The sequence below is a fragment of the Amblyomma maculatum genome, chromosome 7, assembly GCF_055883805.1.
Source record: "Amblyomma maculatum isolate TAMU_Amacu chromosome 7, ASM5588380v1, whole genome shotgun sequence".
NCBI lineage: Eukaryota > Metazoa > Arthropoda > Arachnida > Ixodida > Ixodidae > Amblyomma > Amblyomma maculatum.
The window spans coordinates 32,493,360-32,509,378 of record NC_139350.1 but is presented as its reverse complement, the minus strand read 5'-3'; the positions used below and the strand labels follow the sequence as shown (position 1 = coordinate 32,509,378).

Genomic DNA, 16,019 nt, shown 5'->3' with positions numbered 1-16,019 from the left:
TTGGTGCTGAGCCAAAAACAAGAGGAGAGATTCATGTCCCAATAGAGCACATGCCGTGTAATCAACTTCTGTCGTTCTAGCCTTAGCTCAACAGAGCAAGATGCCACCAAATGAATGGCTAAGAAAAATGGTAAGGCCTAATATAAGACTGTAATGAATTGGGCAATATTATGGTGCAGAATGAAAAAAAAATGTACAATCTGAAAGGATTTTTCAACTTGGCTAAACATTCTTCCAGTTGCAATGATACAACAATATACAGGTACTTGCACACTTTTACCAGGGCAAGGCCCTTGATCACACTGAGGGGAAGACGAATTCAAATAACGAGTTGCAACTGAGCAAGATGAATTTTCAAACACAAGTTTCCTTGAGACTAAACCGTGAAGGTTCGATAGTGTCAACCCTCTACAGCATGATAATTCGGATAGAATCCCGTCGCACAACCACATTACCTTGCATTGCCTTGAGCTGCATAAAGTGATGCTTCTTGAGAATGTTAAATGCTGCTGCTTAGTGTAGAAAGAAAATGGAAATTACTTGTCAAGAACCAAATGTTGAGGAGAACCAGAATGGGGAGGATAAACATTTATTTTCTGGCTTCAAAGACCACTATAATTGTAACAGATGCGAGATGCTACAACTGGGGATATGCATATAACAGCTTAAGTTTGCTGCTACAGACAGGCAACATTCATTTTTTGTTCATGGTATAGCATGCCGAAATCTGGATAAAATATCCTTTGCTTTGTTGAATTTCCTGGCTTCAACCAGAGTAATGCAGCATTACTATCCGGCAACACGAACAGCTTGAAATCTCAAAAAAGCCATGTTACACACACCTAAAATCACTGGAGTGCTTCTAAGTACTCCACAGATATGGTTGTCAAGTGAAAATTCGTGCAGTTGCGTCGGCATGTACCTAATTAGCAATCTCGGACTGACCGAAAGCTTAGTGCGCTTCAAGGCTCTGGAACACAGCACCTTACAGCATGTTATGTGTCCTCTCAAGGCAATGTACTTCTCTTTCCCTGTTGAGCTCAGTGGCTATTTTTATAATGTCCCCCTAAATGAAGCTGTCACTGTATACACCCATTGCAAGGACCCCTTTGTATAGAAAATTCCACAGAGCCTGTCTCCACATGCAACGCTGCACAAGTGTGAAGAAGTGAGATTACAGTACAAGGCTGCATGCTTGAAGAAAACACAATTGTAATGAATGAGCAAGAGTAGTGCTTTGCCAACTTATCTATTTATTCAATTTGTTGGGGTGGCGCAGTGGTTACGGCGCTCGACTACTGTTCCCAAAGACGCGGGATCAAATCCCGGCCTCGGCGGCAGCTTTTCGATGGAGGCGAAAAGCAAGGCGCCCGTGTGCTGTGCGATGTCAGTGCACGTTAAAGAACCCCAGGTGGTCAAAATTTCCAGAGTCCTCCACTACGGCGTCTCTCATAGCCTAAGTTGCTTTGAGACGTTAAACCCCACAAACCAACCAACCTATTTGTGATAGAAAAGAACCCAGCAATATAGTCATCCACACTGCTCAAAGGCAAAACAGCATTGTCTGCTAGTCTACAAGGTGCGATCATCACTATTATATTTTGTGCATACCACTGTGTATCACTGCTGCATTACAACAGTACCCCCCCCCCTCTCGTCTCTTGGGGACTACGCATTAAAGCAGACAGGATCTCCCAAGTGTGAAACTGCATGGACTAGTTTCTATCCAGCTTTAAGGGGAACCAAGTGGAAACGAAAAGCACAAAAACAAGGCGCACAAGAAGCAGTAGTGGTGGCCAATGTTATTCGACGCAGCCCAAAGGCCTGGAGAGTGAATGAAGGGAAATGACAATGGCAGAGAAGGAAATGAACACACTACAGCGCAGGTAGGAACGCTTCCGCAAACTTCACAGGAATTTGTGCATGATCCTGGAAACATCTAAAAAGTAACAATGAAACACAGACAAAAAAAATAAATTCAGGAATGCATATAGAAACCTACACGCATCTAACACGGGACAGGATGACGTATCGTGCAGCATGAGCTCTTCAGGCGAGCAGAATCTGGTGGGGTGATCTAAACTAAGGGCTATTGAACCAGGCACAGACTAGAACCTTCCAGTGGCAGTGAAGCGAGGGCGCCGTTACTCATTCAAGAAATAGTAACCCAGCATAACATGATCAATAAAACGGCACAACAACACGATCACAGGAAAAGAAGAGGGATTGAAAGGCGCTCTTTCTTTCCATCTTCTTTTCCTGTGATCGTGTCCTTGCGCCGCTCAAATGGTCAGTGTGAACCAACTAGCATTACAGCAAGTACTACAAGCATAAAATGGTCAGCACATGTAGCATCCTAGTGGCATGTTTCCATTGCAAGGCAGATGCTGTTTGAGTTACTAAATGGCACATATGGATGAGTTGCGAATGACTATTACATATGCATGCATCCTCTGGTAGGTATGTAAAGCCTCACTGGTCCATACATTTACATTCAATGCTTTTGTAGAGACAGACTCCCTGACGAAGGATCCTGCAGCGGTTGACCAAAGCATGAAATGTGCTTTTTACGGTACACCTGCTGCTTGGTGATATTGTAAAATGACCCAGAAGCCTCCATATGTGCTTGTAAATACACAAAATTCAGTGAGATGAGCAATCCAAAACACATAGCTACATTAGATGGGTTTTTAAGCATAGGTAGCATTGAGGAAAAAAACACTGCCAGTTTCAGTTGATTAATGAAATAAGTAAGTATACAAAATGCAACCATAATTTCATATGGTTCGATAGTGGGCATAGCCAGCATTTTTTTCAGTTCAGTTTAGTCGTTCAATCGTGTCTGACTCTTCGTGACCCTATGGACCATGTCACGCCACGCTTTCCGGTCTCTCACTATCTTCCTAACATCACATAACTTCATCTGCAGTGCCTCGAGGATGCCATCTAACCATCGCGTTTGCTGCCTACCCCTTCTCCGGCGACCCTCAACCTTTCCCAACATCAATCTTTCTCCAGCGACTCCTCTCTTCTCATCAGATGACCAAAGTAGCTGAGCTTTAACTTTAGAATTTGACCCTCCAATGAGCAGTCAGGGTTTATGGTCGACAATATCGACTGATTTGATCTTCTGGCAGTCCAAGGAACTCTCAAGAGTCTTCGCCAGCACCACAATTCAAACGCGTCAATTCTTCGGCGATGAGCCTTTTTCACAGTCAAACTCTCGCATCCATACATCACAACTGGAAAGACCATAGCACGAGTTATACGGATCTTGGTTGGCAGACTAATGTCTCTGCTCTTTACTAGGCGGTCAAGGCTAACCATTGCTCTCTTTCCCAGAAGCAGGCGTCTCCTAGTTTCATGGCTGTGTCTCCTTCCGAGGTAATCTTGGAGCCCAAAAAGATAAAATCTGTCACAGCTTCCACTTCTTGTCCATTGATGCTCCAGGACTTGATAGGGCAAGACGCCATGATCTTTGTCTTTTTAATGTTCAGTTTAAGCCCAAACTTCTCACTCTCTTCTTGTACGAGCATCAGAAGTCTCTTGAGTTCCACTTCACTTTCTGCCAATAAAGTGGTATCATCCGCATATCTAAGGTTGTTGATACGTTTTCCAGCAATCTTCACTCCAGCTGAAGACTCGTCCAGACCGGCCTTCCTCATGATGCACTCTGCATATAGGGTAAATAGGCAGGGCGACAGTATGCAGCCTTGCCTCACTCCTTTCTCAATCGGAAACTAATCAGTAAGACCATGCCCAGTTCTGACTGTGGCCTCTTGCCCTTCATACAGGTTCCTGAGGAGACAGATGAGGTGAATTGGAACTCCCATCTCTTGGAGAGCTTGCCACAATCTGCTGTGATCTACGCAGTCAAACGCTTTCGCATAATCAATAAAGCAGAAGTAGATGGGTTTCCGGAACTCTCTTGCTTTTTCCATGATCTAGCGAAGGTTGGCAATTTGGTCTCTAGTTCCTCTGCCCTTGTGAAACCCAGCTTGCACGTCCGGAAGCTCCCGATCCACATACTGCTGCAGCCTTCCTTGGAGAATTTTCAACATCACCTTGCTAGCATGCGAAATAAGCGCGATCGTGCGGTAGTTGGAACAATCTTTGGCACTGCCTTTCTTTGGAATGGGGATGTAAACTGACCTCCTCCAATCCTGTGGCCACTGCAGGGTTGTCCAAATCTTCTGACATAATGTGTGCAGAATGTTAACAGCGTCATGGTTGAAGTTCTGAAGCAACTCAGCTGGAATGCCATCAATTCCGCTAGCTTTGTTCTTAGCAAGGCTACTTCACTCTTCAGGATGCCTGGCTCGAGATCAGTAATCACAACCGTCTTATGTTGGGTTTGCACATTCGGGTCCTTCTTGTACAGTTCTTCTGTGTATTCCTGCCACCTCTTCTTTATCTCTGAGGCTTCAGTGAGGTCCTTGCCTCGTTTGTCCTTTATCACGCCCAGCTTAGCACAAAAGCTTCCTTTGATATCTTTGATTGTCTTATACAGAGCTCTTGTGTTCCTTAATTGGTGGTTGTCCTCAACAGCCTGGCACTGTATGTTCAGGAAGGCATTCTTATCTCTCCTTGCTATTTTCGGAAAATCCGCATTGAGAACCTTGTATCTTTCTCTTTCCCTCATGACTTTGCCATCCTCCTTTCCTCAGCTATTTGCAAAGCCTCTTCAGATAACCAGTTTGCTTTCTTGCATTTCATTTGCTTTGGAACTACCTTAGTAGCAACTTCTTGTATTATATCACAAACATCAGTCCATATCTCTTCAGGCTCTCTGTCTTCTAGATCTAGTTCTTGAAATTCTCAGAGGGGATATTTTATTCGATATCACAAGGTACAGTTCTGTCGTGACTCTTTTGGAGAACTGCACTGTGTTTACATGCCACTACAATTGGTTTCTGTTCTTTGAATTGTATTGAGGATCTGTGTATTCACTCCACGATGAACTTGATGTATGGGCTTGCAGTATAGTTATGTAAACAAAGCAAAGTACTCGGGTAGGTAAGTACACTAGTCATAGAAGTATAGTATTTCATGTTCACAGACAAGTCAAAATTCTATCAAGTCTGCATGCTGTCCTGGCAACTAAGTGACATGCCATTACACTTGGTCACTGTTTTACATTTAGCCCTTAGACAGTTTTTCTCTACAAGTGGGGACCCTTAGCTGATGCAAGGCAGTGGGCGCTAAGTATTTCTTGATCCCAACTGATTGCTCCGGCCATGCCCTATTACTCTGTCGTGCAGTGACGCGACTTTTCAGTGCTTACTCTTAGCTGTATTGTTTTTAAGTATGAGAAACAGTGAAATAAAACTACAACAGAAGAATAAAACACTCATTCCACACAAAACATCCAATATATACATATTTGTACTTAGAATAGTCATTTCATATCATGCAATGTTTCGAAAACTTTATGGACTCTTCCTCAGCAGCAGCACAATTGTACCATAATTCTTGTTTATTTGTGCTCAGCACTAACTGTACAAATATTTCACTTGAAATTTGACTGGTAGAGGCTGTCTCAATTGGTAACAATTATTTTCAGTACATGCCGCAGCTGAGTAGCTTGAGCTGTGTTGCATGTTAACACTCAATCGCCAGATTTCATTTGCTACTTTCTGTGTCTGAAATGACAAAAGCAGTGCACACACATGAAACCTAGGAAGACCAAATGGCATAGGTCAAGAAAAGGAAGTGTATGCTGCACTTGACATGAAGGCACTTATTAATATAGGCAGCACTGAGCACAGAGATGGAGAAACTAGTATTACGTACTGGGGGGCATGCGAATTGTAGTTTTGCCAACCAAACTGATTATGAATAGCATAGTCTTGCTTCTGAATCAAATATGAATAGTGCTGAAAAGCAAACTGAATACAAATAAACTAGTTGAGCAGCTATTTTAAATGTCTTTGAAGAAGTAAACACATTGAATTTTAGAGATAATTTGAACATGCACTGTTTGAATCATTTGCTATGACATGGATACCATAACAAATAATTCCATGCTCTTTTAAACATTTGTTACTGTCATGAACCTCGACACTATATCTGCGTGCAAATGCATCTCATATGCAACACCACAGCTGTATGTTGCAGCCAGAAATGAGGATTACGTGGCGAAATGTACGCCACTAAGAAATTGCTACCACCGGGGAGAACCGCACGGAAAACAGTGCTTCTGTACATGTTACAAATGATGTGCATCCCAAGCAAAAAAAAGTGTGTGGCAAAAGGTAGGGCCGACCTTTCTCGCCGACCGAAAAGTGGCCGGCCGACCTTCGGCACCCGAATGAGGGCCGGCGTCGGGGATTGACACTGACCTAACGTCGGCCGATTTTCGGCAATCGACTACGGCCCGACCTTTTGGCCCGACGTGATCGACCACCTGCCGCACGTGGGCCTGCCGTCTGCCAGCGTTACTGAATGGTCGGCCGCTCGTCTGCCCTAGCATTTTGCTGACGAAAGACCGTACGTCGGCCGGTTGCTTCCCGACGCCGGTTAGTGGCCGGCATCGCCCCTCGTGCAGGTATCATGCCATGCATTTAATATATCGTGGCCCATGCATATATAACGGGGTAGCACATACAAATGCATCAAGAAAAGCAGTAGCTTTTCTGATGCCATGAAGAAACAAAAGCTGCAATATTTGGTGAAAAATGTATTTGTCAACAGCGTTCAGAAAAAGCTCGCGATTTGCTTTTTAATAAGCGTGGATATATGACTGCGCGTGTGCCACATATGGAAGATGGGCTTGAGGCTTGGTCTCCTTCTTTTGGCAGCCTGTCGATCACTTGATGTCTGCGACTGGTCGGATCTGCGGCAGGTTCCATCTTGGTCAGCTGTATGAAGAAAAGTGTTTTAATTAAACATTTCCTTTTCGCCTACTTTTACATTGCAGGCAAATATAGGGTGAAAAGGTAGAAAAAATAATGTCTGCTCACTGCCACCAACTGCACTATCACACCAATATATTTTATGCGCTTGACTTCATGCGACCCTACTGAAAACGCATTAGCGCAAAGCCGCAATAGGTAATCAGGATCCGTGAATCCGCGAGAAAGGCGCGATCACTTTGTTTTGCTGGAGTCATGATGTTGCAATTTGCAACCGTAGCGCACTCAAACCTTATCCTCCCGAAGCGCGTTCTTGCATGCTAATGCTGCAATTTAATAGTTCTAGCAAAACCAAGTGTCCGCGCTTGTCATAGAGCGCGTATGAGGGATTCCAACGCGGCTGAACAAACAGTTTCCGCGATATTTACATGAAACCTACAATAAGTTTATTCCGTAGAATATAGCTTAATTTTCTCAAACTAGATGGAACTTTTACAGCAAAAGCGACCGGATATTTAACGATAAGTCATCTGATTTATTTTCGTTATTTAACAACCGAGCATTATTTTAAAAATTGTCTCATCAGCCAAGACGGCTATTTAGACAGCCCAACTCTTAGAAGCTTATAGAACCCGTTCTAAATTTTTAAAGCTTGAAACAAGTTAGCTGAACACCTCATGAGCATGTAAGCACCAGGAAATAATCCGCACGATGAAAATACAACTGCTTGCCCAGAAAGCGAGCGCACAGAGCAAAATCAATGTGAAACGGCTCAGATCTGTGTGCATCACATATATAATTCCAAAATCCACAAAATGAACGCACTGGCTCACTTACCTTGCCAGCATACCGCATCACTCAATCATCAATTTTCACGTATATACATCATTACAGCAGAAAAAATAATAATAATAATAAACACGGCATAAATCTTGTACTCAGTCCTGGCACGAGCTTGCTTGGCAGTAGCGATGATGCTAGTACAGCTTCTGATCGCTCCTATGGCGAGGGGTGCTGCAATATTTATATCAGTGATAGCATTTGACATTTAACTGGGTTGCATGCGTCCCATCGATGTGAGTCGGATAGAACAAAATCAGCGCTAATACCTGTCCGGCAAGTGCACCGCCATGAAGAAGCGAAAGACCAGCGTTTTAGTGTAGAGGAGACCAAGGACTTCGGGCTTCGGCGAAACGAGCTTCCACTGTCGAAGCCAGTTTCCAGATCAGCTGATATCGCCTCCCTGCACGATCAGCGCAAGGCGCGCACACCAATTACAAAATATGCATTTACAGTAACAAGATGCACATAAATGTCAAAACAATACATAATTAGTTGCAGTACATTATCGTATAGAAGAAAATCAGCGATAATTTGACTTACCTGGTCGGTATACATGTCAGTGCATGCACTTCGATGTGAAGAAGTGAAAGACGGGCGTTTTGGGGCAGAGGAGATCGGACCTCGGACTGCAGCGAAAAGAGCTAATTCCACCGCCGCAGCATCGTTTCCAAGTCGGCTCAGCACGTCTTCCTGCGCAATCAGAGCGAAATGCGCACACATCGATTATAAAAATAAAAAAAAAAATACGTAGTAATAAGATGCGCACATATATACGCGATCCAGAAACAGTTGCAGTATATTGTCGTATTGAACAAAATATGTGCTAATTGGACTTACCTGATCGGTATAGTGAGTGTCCCTCCATATTAAAAGGCGAGCATTTTGGGACAGGAGATACCCAAGGACCCAGACTGCAGCAAAATGAGCCAATTCTGCCACCGCAGCCAGCCGCAGCCTTGTTTCCAAACGGCTCAGCAAGTCTTCCTGCGCGTTCAGCGCCCACACCAATTATATATATATATATATATATATATATATATATATATATATATATATATATATATATATATATATGAAGAAAGATGCAAGGAGTATATAACAAGACGAACATATGCTCCAAAACAATACATTATTATGTTCAGTATAATATCGAATCTAGCAAAATGCTCCTCTGATCAAGACCGAAAGATCATGTACTTACGCATGTTTTGGTGAACTTCGGCACGAAGAATCTGTACAGAGCGGCTGCAATCATCAGCTGCATATGTGGGCTGTTCTTTTCAAACGCTGACTGCTGCAGGAGGTTGAGACAGATTGAATTTGCGCTAAATAAAAGCGGACGATAAAATCAGGCAGTAGGCATCGCGCGCGCCCACACGGACTCACGGAGGCTGGCCGTCGACTGAGTGGTGCCGCGCATCTTAGCTCGCGCGGGATGTGTTTTCCCGCCTTTTGGCCACGTGACCTCAAGAAGGGAGGAGGGGGGGGGAGAGAAGCTACAAAAGCAGGGAGAGTCTCCTGTGTGCGGTGCATGCAATTCTTTTTTTTTTTTTTCGCCGCTATTTCTCTCTGCTTCGGCATTCCTGTCGCCCCCCGCGGTTGGGCGCCTCGATGCCTTTCGCCTCCCTGTGGTTCTTTCCGCTTTGCCGCAGGGAGAAGAGATGGACCGATAGCGGGCAGCGGGTCCCGCGCAGCGAGAAGCAGTTTTCTTTCTTTTTCACGCCCCCCCCCCCCCCTCCCTCGTCGTTCAAGAAGCGTCGAGGTAGTTTCTTTTCTTTTCTTTTCCTTTTTCTACGGCTTCTGTAGAGCCCCCGTCTTGATACCAGCGGCTGTAGTTCTTTGCATGAAAAAAATATGGCTTGGAGTGAATGTATGTAATGTTCTTTTAACCGAATATCTTCCACATAAACGAAGTGTGGGGCAGTAGAACACCTGCAGCTTCATTTAGCCAAAATAGCAAGACCTGGCTACGTATATAGTGTTCAGCAATTTTATCGGAACCGTCTTGGAAACTTTTCCAAGACGGTTAAGTTGCAGAACACTGTATATTATGAGTGCTTTTGCAGAGATTACATAGTCCATGCGGATTTATACTTCCCAAAGCAGTACGTGGGTTATTTAGAACCCCTCGGGCTGTCATATTAATCGCAAACCACATTTCCGTTTTCGCGTTTGGTTTCCATCATAATGCGGCTTCTGCAGCTCGACTAAAGCCCGTGACCTCGAGCTCAAGCTGGTAAATACCGACTGAACCACATAGTAACTGCTGCAAGTTTCTGACAAAAATATATTTTGTCCATTTGTTTTAGGGATGCATGAAAATCAGTAGAAGGTCGCAGGGCAAAGTGCACCGGATCCGGATGAAAGCTCATAAAAGCTCACCGCCTCTTTTCTTGACCCCGTACGAAATGTAAACTCACGGAGGCTGCGAAACGAATTTAAGGGCGTTTAGGATTGATAGGTTTCGAGGGCACTGGCAAAAGTAATTGACGGTTAACATATAAACCTTAAAGGCACGTGATCTCTTCGGTTTACCGTGGGTTTGCTTAAGGTTACGTTATAGGTTAACTTTATGATGAGGTTGTTTAAATTCAGAGGTTACCATTTAACCATAAAAAAAAATGGACAATTACAATCGTAGGTTCATAGCAGTTACCGCGCAAATCTTAGGCACTTAGTATTAAGTATGCTTCAAACAGACAATCAGCGCCTACCAGTTCACAAATTCAAGCATAAGTTCATGACAACTCGCAATCAACTACAGAGTGTACCGTACCCGCCGCGGCTCAATTAGCGCGCGGTTAAAGCTTTATTTCAAAATATGTATAAATAACAGTTAATTTCACCTTCTGTTGCGCAATGTATAATTCTATCAGCAGGCTCAAATGATATAGTGTCAATATATATCATGCACGCGGTATAACTCAATGTTGCATAAAAATAGCTGTTTCAATGATACGAATTTTCCAATTTTCTCCTGCTAAGCCGACTGCCTCATGGAACGTAGAGGGGAAACCTGCTGTATTGCAGGAGACTTTACTTTGATATGCACAATGTTATTTAATGATATATTATAGCAGCAGTGAATACGCGGCTGGGGAAAAGGGGATTCGAGGAACTTTATATATATTCTGGCATTTCATACCATATTTCTGCGTGTGAGGCTGACGTTGAAGAATTTAACAATGTAGACCGCCACTGGTGCAGGAGCCGATCGATCCTCGTCATGTTGCGCGGGATTCTCAAAACGCAATCCCTTTGAATTTTCTCAAAAGAACCAAAGGTTACTTCTTGCACAATGCTTGTGTTCGCAGGAAGTATACGTTCGACAGGCGAATCGTCCGGGCGATCGGCTCTTTGCGTGCTTTTCATTTTTATTTGAAAACTATTAGGACCACATTTGTGTTCTGGATAAAGACAGTCGGCCTCGGCATATTGATATATAAGGAATAAAGCTTTCCTAATCCCCGTGTTTTAACTGAGGCGGGCAAATATTTGTCCCAAGCTGTTCCATTTATCCTCATGTCGGCAATATACTCGAGTTTCGTCTATCGAGAGTGCAGCATATATGTATATATGCGAAGCGTTACAGCTCATTTGGTCCAAAAGCCACCTCGCTAACCCGGTTTTCGCTTGAGTACCGTCGGGTTTTGTCTGAAATATTCGGAATGTGGTAGTAAATATGGAGATGCGGTCCAGGTTCCCACCGGGATCTGTGACAGATGCTGCGCCTTTACTTTCCTATAACCAATTTACAATTAACTGCGGTTGTCCACCGAAATAAAGAGATAGAGAGAAGAATGAGAAGGCGTTGTATCCCGTCGAATGTTAAGGGGAAGCTTGAGCGTCCCCCAAATTTTTATTTCCTTCTTTCAAATATTATTAACTATTCCATCGTACCACTGTGTAAGGTCGTGGAACAATTTACTCTGTGCGACTGCAGACGTGCGTAAGTGCGTGCGTGCGTACGTGCATGCGTCACACACGGCTTCGTGCCGATGTCGGGATAGACTATTAACTCAATAATCTCGGACATCTTGTTCATCCTAAAGTTATAGCTAATTAACGTATGCGCGAAACTTCCGATAAAGCCTAGTGCACACAGGTGCCAACTTTCCCACATCTGTGTTCCTTGATTGTTTATTGATCCAGCCTCCCAATGATACGACCCTGCATGACTTAGCACGTGTTTTCTTGTGGATTCCTCTTGCAAAGTCAATCTACTTTGATTATATTTTCACTATAGCTAGGTGGTGGCGCCTATTTGGGTTCCGCCTTGTCTTCATTATGCCCTTTGTTGTGCGCTATCGGGTATCCGAGTTAGTGGATCACATAGATTACGTTGGGCTGCCTTACTTTTATACTGGCTTGGAAGTAGAAGGCAGATGTTTGTAGTGCATGGTCAGGGGAAACAGGCGCACGTGTTCGCATAGTTAGAGGAGATGTTCGTAGACGGAGCATGGATAGCCATAGCAGTATCTAATCTCTGCAAAGCGCTCTGCTATTCTGCGCCCCTATGCATATGTGCCAAAGGTATGCGAAGTGGGAGACGCCTGTTGCACCCAATCTCCCGCATGCTGTAAGAGACTTTCGGTGGCGCACTGAGTGTGGCGTATTCGATCCCCACCAAATTAAACAGGCTTTACAGTTGGCATATTGATCCGCACTGTATCAACTTTGGTCAGGTCGAGTCTCACACACGTGTCCTTAAGGACTGCGTCGCAGCTTGGACATTCTAAGGCTCCTCGGACATTCCGCTGCCTAGCGCCGTGAGCTTTTTCGTCGCACAGTGGAAGGCCGCGCGAAGCGTTCGAACAACGTGTAGTGAAGTCCGTGGGATTGATCATTTGGCAGAATAGGAACGCGGTCGATCGTATTCTTTCGGTGACCCCGTTGTCTACTGTTCCCCATGCTAGTGCGTCTCACCTAGATATAGCCAGCTGTTAGTTCTTGGAGAGCAAAGCTTTATCCGGAGGTTGTTGACGCGGCACATCCACCTCAGGAAGGTCACTTGTACATCGAAGTGATTTGAACTGGGTTCTTGTCTTGAAAGACGCAAGCCTGCGGCTCACGCGTATATGTGTGAGCACAAAGGATCGAGCAATCGACTGTCTGGAAATTTGTTAGGGGGTCAGAGCTCCCGATGGAGTCCTGTTGCAGCTGCGCATTATTGATATACAACGTGTGACCAGAAACTCACTGCATTATATATTTCTTGCCGCTACCTTATATGTTCGGTACTGTTTGCTGTTTTACTGAAACATTATTTATTGTCCCAGTGTGCTTAGCTATTTCCATGTTTATCAATAAGATTTCTTTGGTTCCCTGCTATGTAAATGGTTGAAGTTCACGCCTATGACGTCATGATCGTTTCTACTCTCTTATCCCGGTACTTTTCAAGCAGAAGTCTTAAGTTTCTGGACCTATGCAGCATTCCTTCCATATGCAGGGCTATTCTACAAGCGATCTCTCGGCTTAGTACGTACGACAGATAATTCGCTTTAATCACTTCCGATACATGTTCACGCCTTAAAACTAAAAGTTCTCCATATTATTAGTCTGCAAGCCACAACAAAAACCCGAAATTGCGGCAGCTGCTTCGGGAAAGAATTCTTTTCAATTAGCTTCTTTTATTGCGCGTACCTCGTGTAGCTCTCAATAAATATTCTTAATTTTCAATCACTCTGTCTAACATAGGGGTCTCAAACTCATATTGATATGCAGGATGCGTTGAGAAAATATGTCTCTCGCGGACCAGGAGTGGACAGTAACAAGCAAGAAAATATAGAAGCCATAATTCAAAACAATCTGTAAAACAAAAGCAAAATACTAATAAAATAAATAAAAATCAACTGTTTCGTTCCTATTAAACCACACTCCCATTCTTTGAGCAAAAAGAAAAAAGGAACAAAAAAAAACAGAAAAAGCGGAGCATCTTCGATTTTTTGTGTCCAAACGCGCCGGAGGAGCGCGTTACTTCAGGATGGCTTGGCGGAGTTACTGAAAGGATACAGCGGTTGAAAACTACTACAGTCACTTGTCCTGACAGTATATAAATGCGAATGAAAAAGAGGTCTGGTTGTCCAGCGCCTAGTTATTGAAGGTAACAAAGTTGACTGTCTTGTAATTTTAACTAATAACGCGCAACTTTGGAAAACGCGCTTACATTTCCAACATTTCGTTCGCACGTACAGCGTCCTCGCCCGCTCGAGATCGTCTCTTGGTCGCGCTCTACACTTCTGCAATGAACTTGAAAGCACGCACGCACCCACGAGCACAAGCTGCCGAGTCTTCCAAGAACTGTTGACAAGAAGCGGGGGAGGAGAGGGGGGTAGTTTCCGGTGTAGAATCGGACCGCTAGCTGCGAAAATGCGCCCCTCCGACTTCCGAAAAAAAAAAGAAATGAAAAGAGCTGCCCGTCCCACCCCGGCAGGTCGTAAAAGAGGATGAATGGGCCACACGCAAAGAAACAAAACCAAATGACAAGGACGCTGGCCCGTTTTCTCGCGGCTCTTAGCTTTACCAGACTGTTTTGAGAAAAAAAGTATGCGATTAATAACCTGGACAATAATCATTTTCCTTCGTTTTTTTTTTCTTCATGTATTTGATCGTAAGACAACTTTGTTCGAAAAGAGCTCCTTCAAAAATAGTATCAAATACCACAAAACTGCATGCTCTCTTCAAAGTCGGCGTGTATACATCTCTTCTCTCGCCCAGTCAGGAACGCTCGCCACCAACTTTCGAGCTGCGGGGGTGACACAGTTGCACCGCCCTTCCCACCATTTCCCCCCACTTTTCCGCCCTTCCTTCAAAACGTCCGAGCACGAGGTCGGTTTTGTTTCGTCCGGGTCTCCCTCCGTGTACGCATTTCTCTTCTCTTGCTGCGAAGTAGTGTTTTTAGAATTTGTCTCTTCGCTTGCCTGCCGGAGCGTTCGCCGCGGCCAAGGCTTGCCAGTGGCATAATTTCTGCCCCCGTGTGCTTTTTCTCTTCTGCCCGCTTCTTTTATTTTACACAATAGCCTTCTCCTCCCTTACAACGAGAAGTTGCGTCTACTCAAATGCCTTGCCATATAGCGGACGCATTTCAGTGAGTGATACGGGCTAAATGGGGTGTACGGAGCTTGTGCGCCAAAATATAACTGATGTTACAGCACCTACAGCTGCGCTTCGTAATAAGTAAACAGTATAATGACATGATCTACACATGAAATCGCGGTCACCTTGTGGCTTGCTGTTTATCAGAACTCGGTAAATAATTTTACTAACAGCTATAAGGTTCACTAAAAATGTGAGCGACAAGTTAAACAAACAATAGCATTAATTAATGTAACAAAACATTTACACTGAATAACATGTATCATTTTGTTCCATACTAAGCGCAAATTACATAACATCGCGAAAAACCAAAGCCAAGTAACAGGCAAATTTAAAAAAAAAGTAGCAGTCGTGCTCTTCATAACTTTTTTTCAATGTACCGCCTCAACAGTCGGGCCAGCGCATTGCCGCACTCTTGCCATTAACCTGGCGCCGTGCCCGGCATTTAGTCCGCCAAAAAAGTCGGGCCAAAGGCCGCTGCGAACTACTTGCCGAAATGGCTGGCGGCTACCTCCGGGCCGACCGCTTGCCGTGGTTTACTAGCCGACTAAGTAGGCTGCCGACCATTTTCCGAACGTCGGCCACACGTAAATGGTCGGCCAAGGATGCTTGGGATGTTTGTTTATGCTTTGCAGCCTATTTTCTCACAGTAAAACAGGCGTGTTGTAAAATGTGTTTAGGCTGTAATTTCGGATGAAAACATTAATGACCAGCTTCTGCATCTTTGCCGCGAGTGCTATACCGAAGTGAACGCGCGAACACAGGCAGGGGAGATATGAATATATACACTTTACCTTTCAATGTATACGTTCGGGAGTACTTAAAAAATTCGTGCCGTCTTCTCCTCATACTAACATAAACACACCAAGTAGACGGCGAAAGCAGGTGCCGCTGGGGCATGCGTGCGTCTACGCTGTTGCTGGATGATTGCATCGCCGGCGACTTAATCGCTCTACTAATGGTCAGTTCATACTGTTTGTGCTGTATATGCGGGGGCTCAATAACTTTACAGCTAGGGTGCAAATTAATTTGATAGCCGACGATCGAGAGCCATCGTGAAGAGGAAACGTTTCCACAAACCAGCGCCGCAGCCGTCATATGCAGCGTTTTGACGTTCGAAGCAGCGCGCGCCGGGCGCGCCAATCAGAGCGCTGGAGAAATCCGCCACCCACTATGCGCCTCCCGTGCCGAACGCGTCCGCCAGCTGGCAGAAGGCGGACGAGCGCA

At 44.5% G+C, this 16,019-nt stretch overlaps 1 protein-coding gene across 1 annotated transcript; it reads right to left on the bottom strand.

The window, feature by feature from the left end:
- Window positions 1–6,687: 6,687 nt before the first annotated feature.
- Window positions 6,688–15,890, bottom strand: LOC146182920 (uncharacterized). The gene is made up of 5 exons (XM_084608298.1): window positions 15,873–15,890; window positions 8,535–8,681; window positions 8,238–8,387; window positions 7,964–8,097; window positions 6,688–6,860 (listed from the first exon to the last, which is right to left on the bottom strand). Exons 1-4 carry the CDS (start codon window positions 15,888–15,890, stop codon window positions 8,080–8,082), a joined length of 333 nt encoding a protein of 110 aa, XP_084464424.1. The 3' UTR covers window positions 6,688–6,860; window positions 7,964–8,079.
- Between the last annotated feature and the right edge of the window lie 129 nt (window positions 15,891–16,019).

Excerpts from the sequence above, each read along its gene's own strand:
- LOC146182920 (XM_084608298.1), bottom strand. Across the intron at positions 8,388-8,534 it reads ACACTCACTATACCGATCAG|GAAGACGTGCTGAGCCGACT; the intron begins GTAAGTCCAATT and ends CTGATTGCGCAG.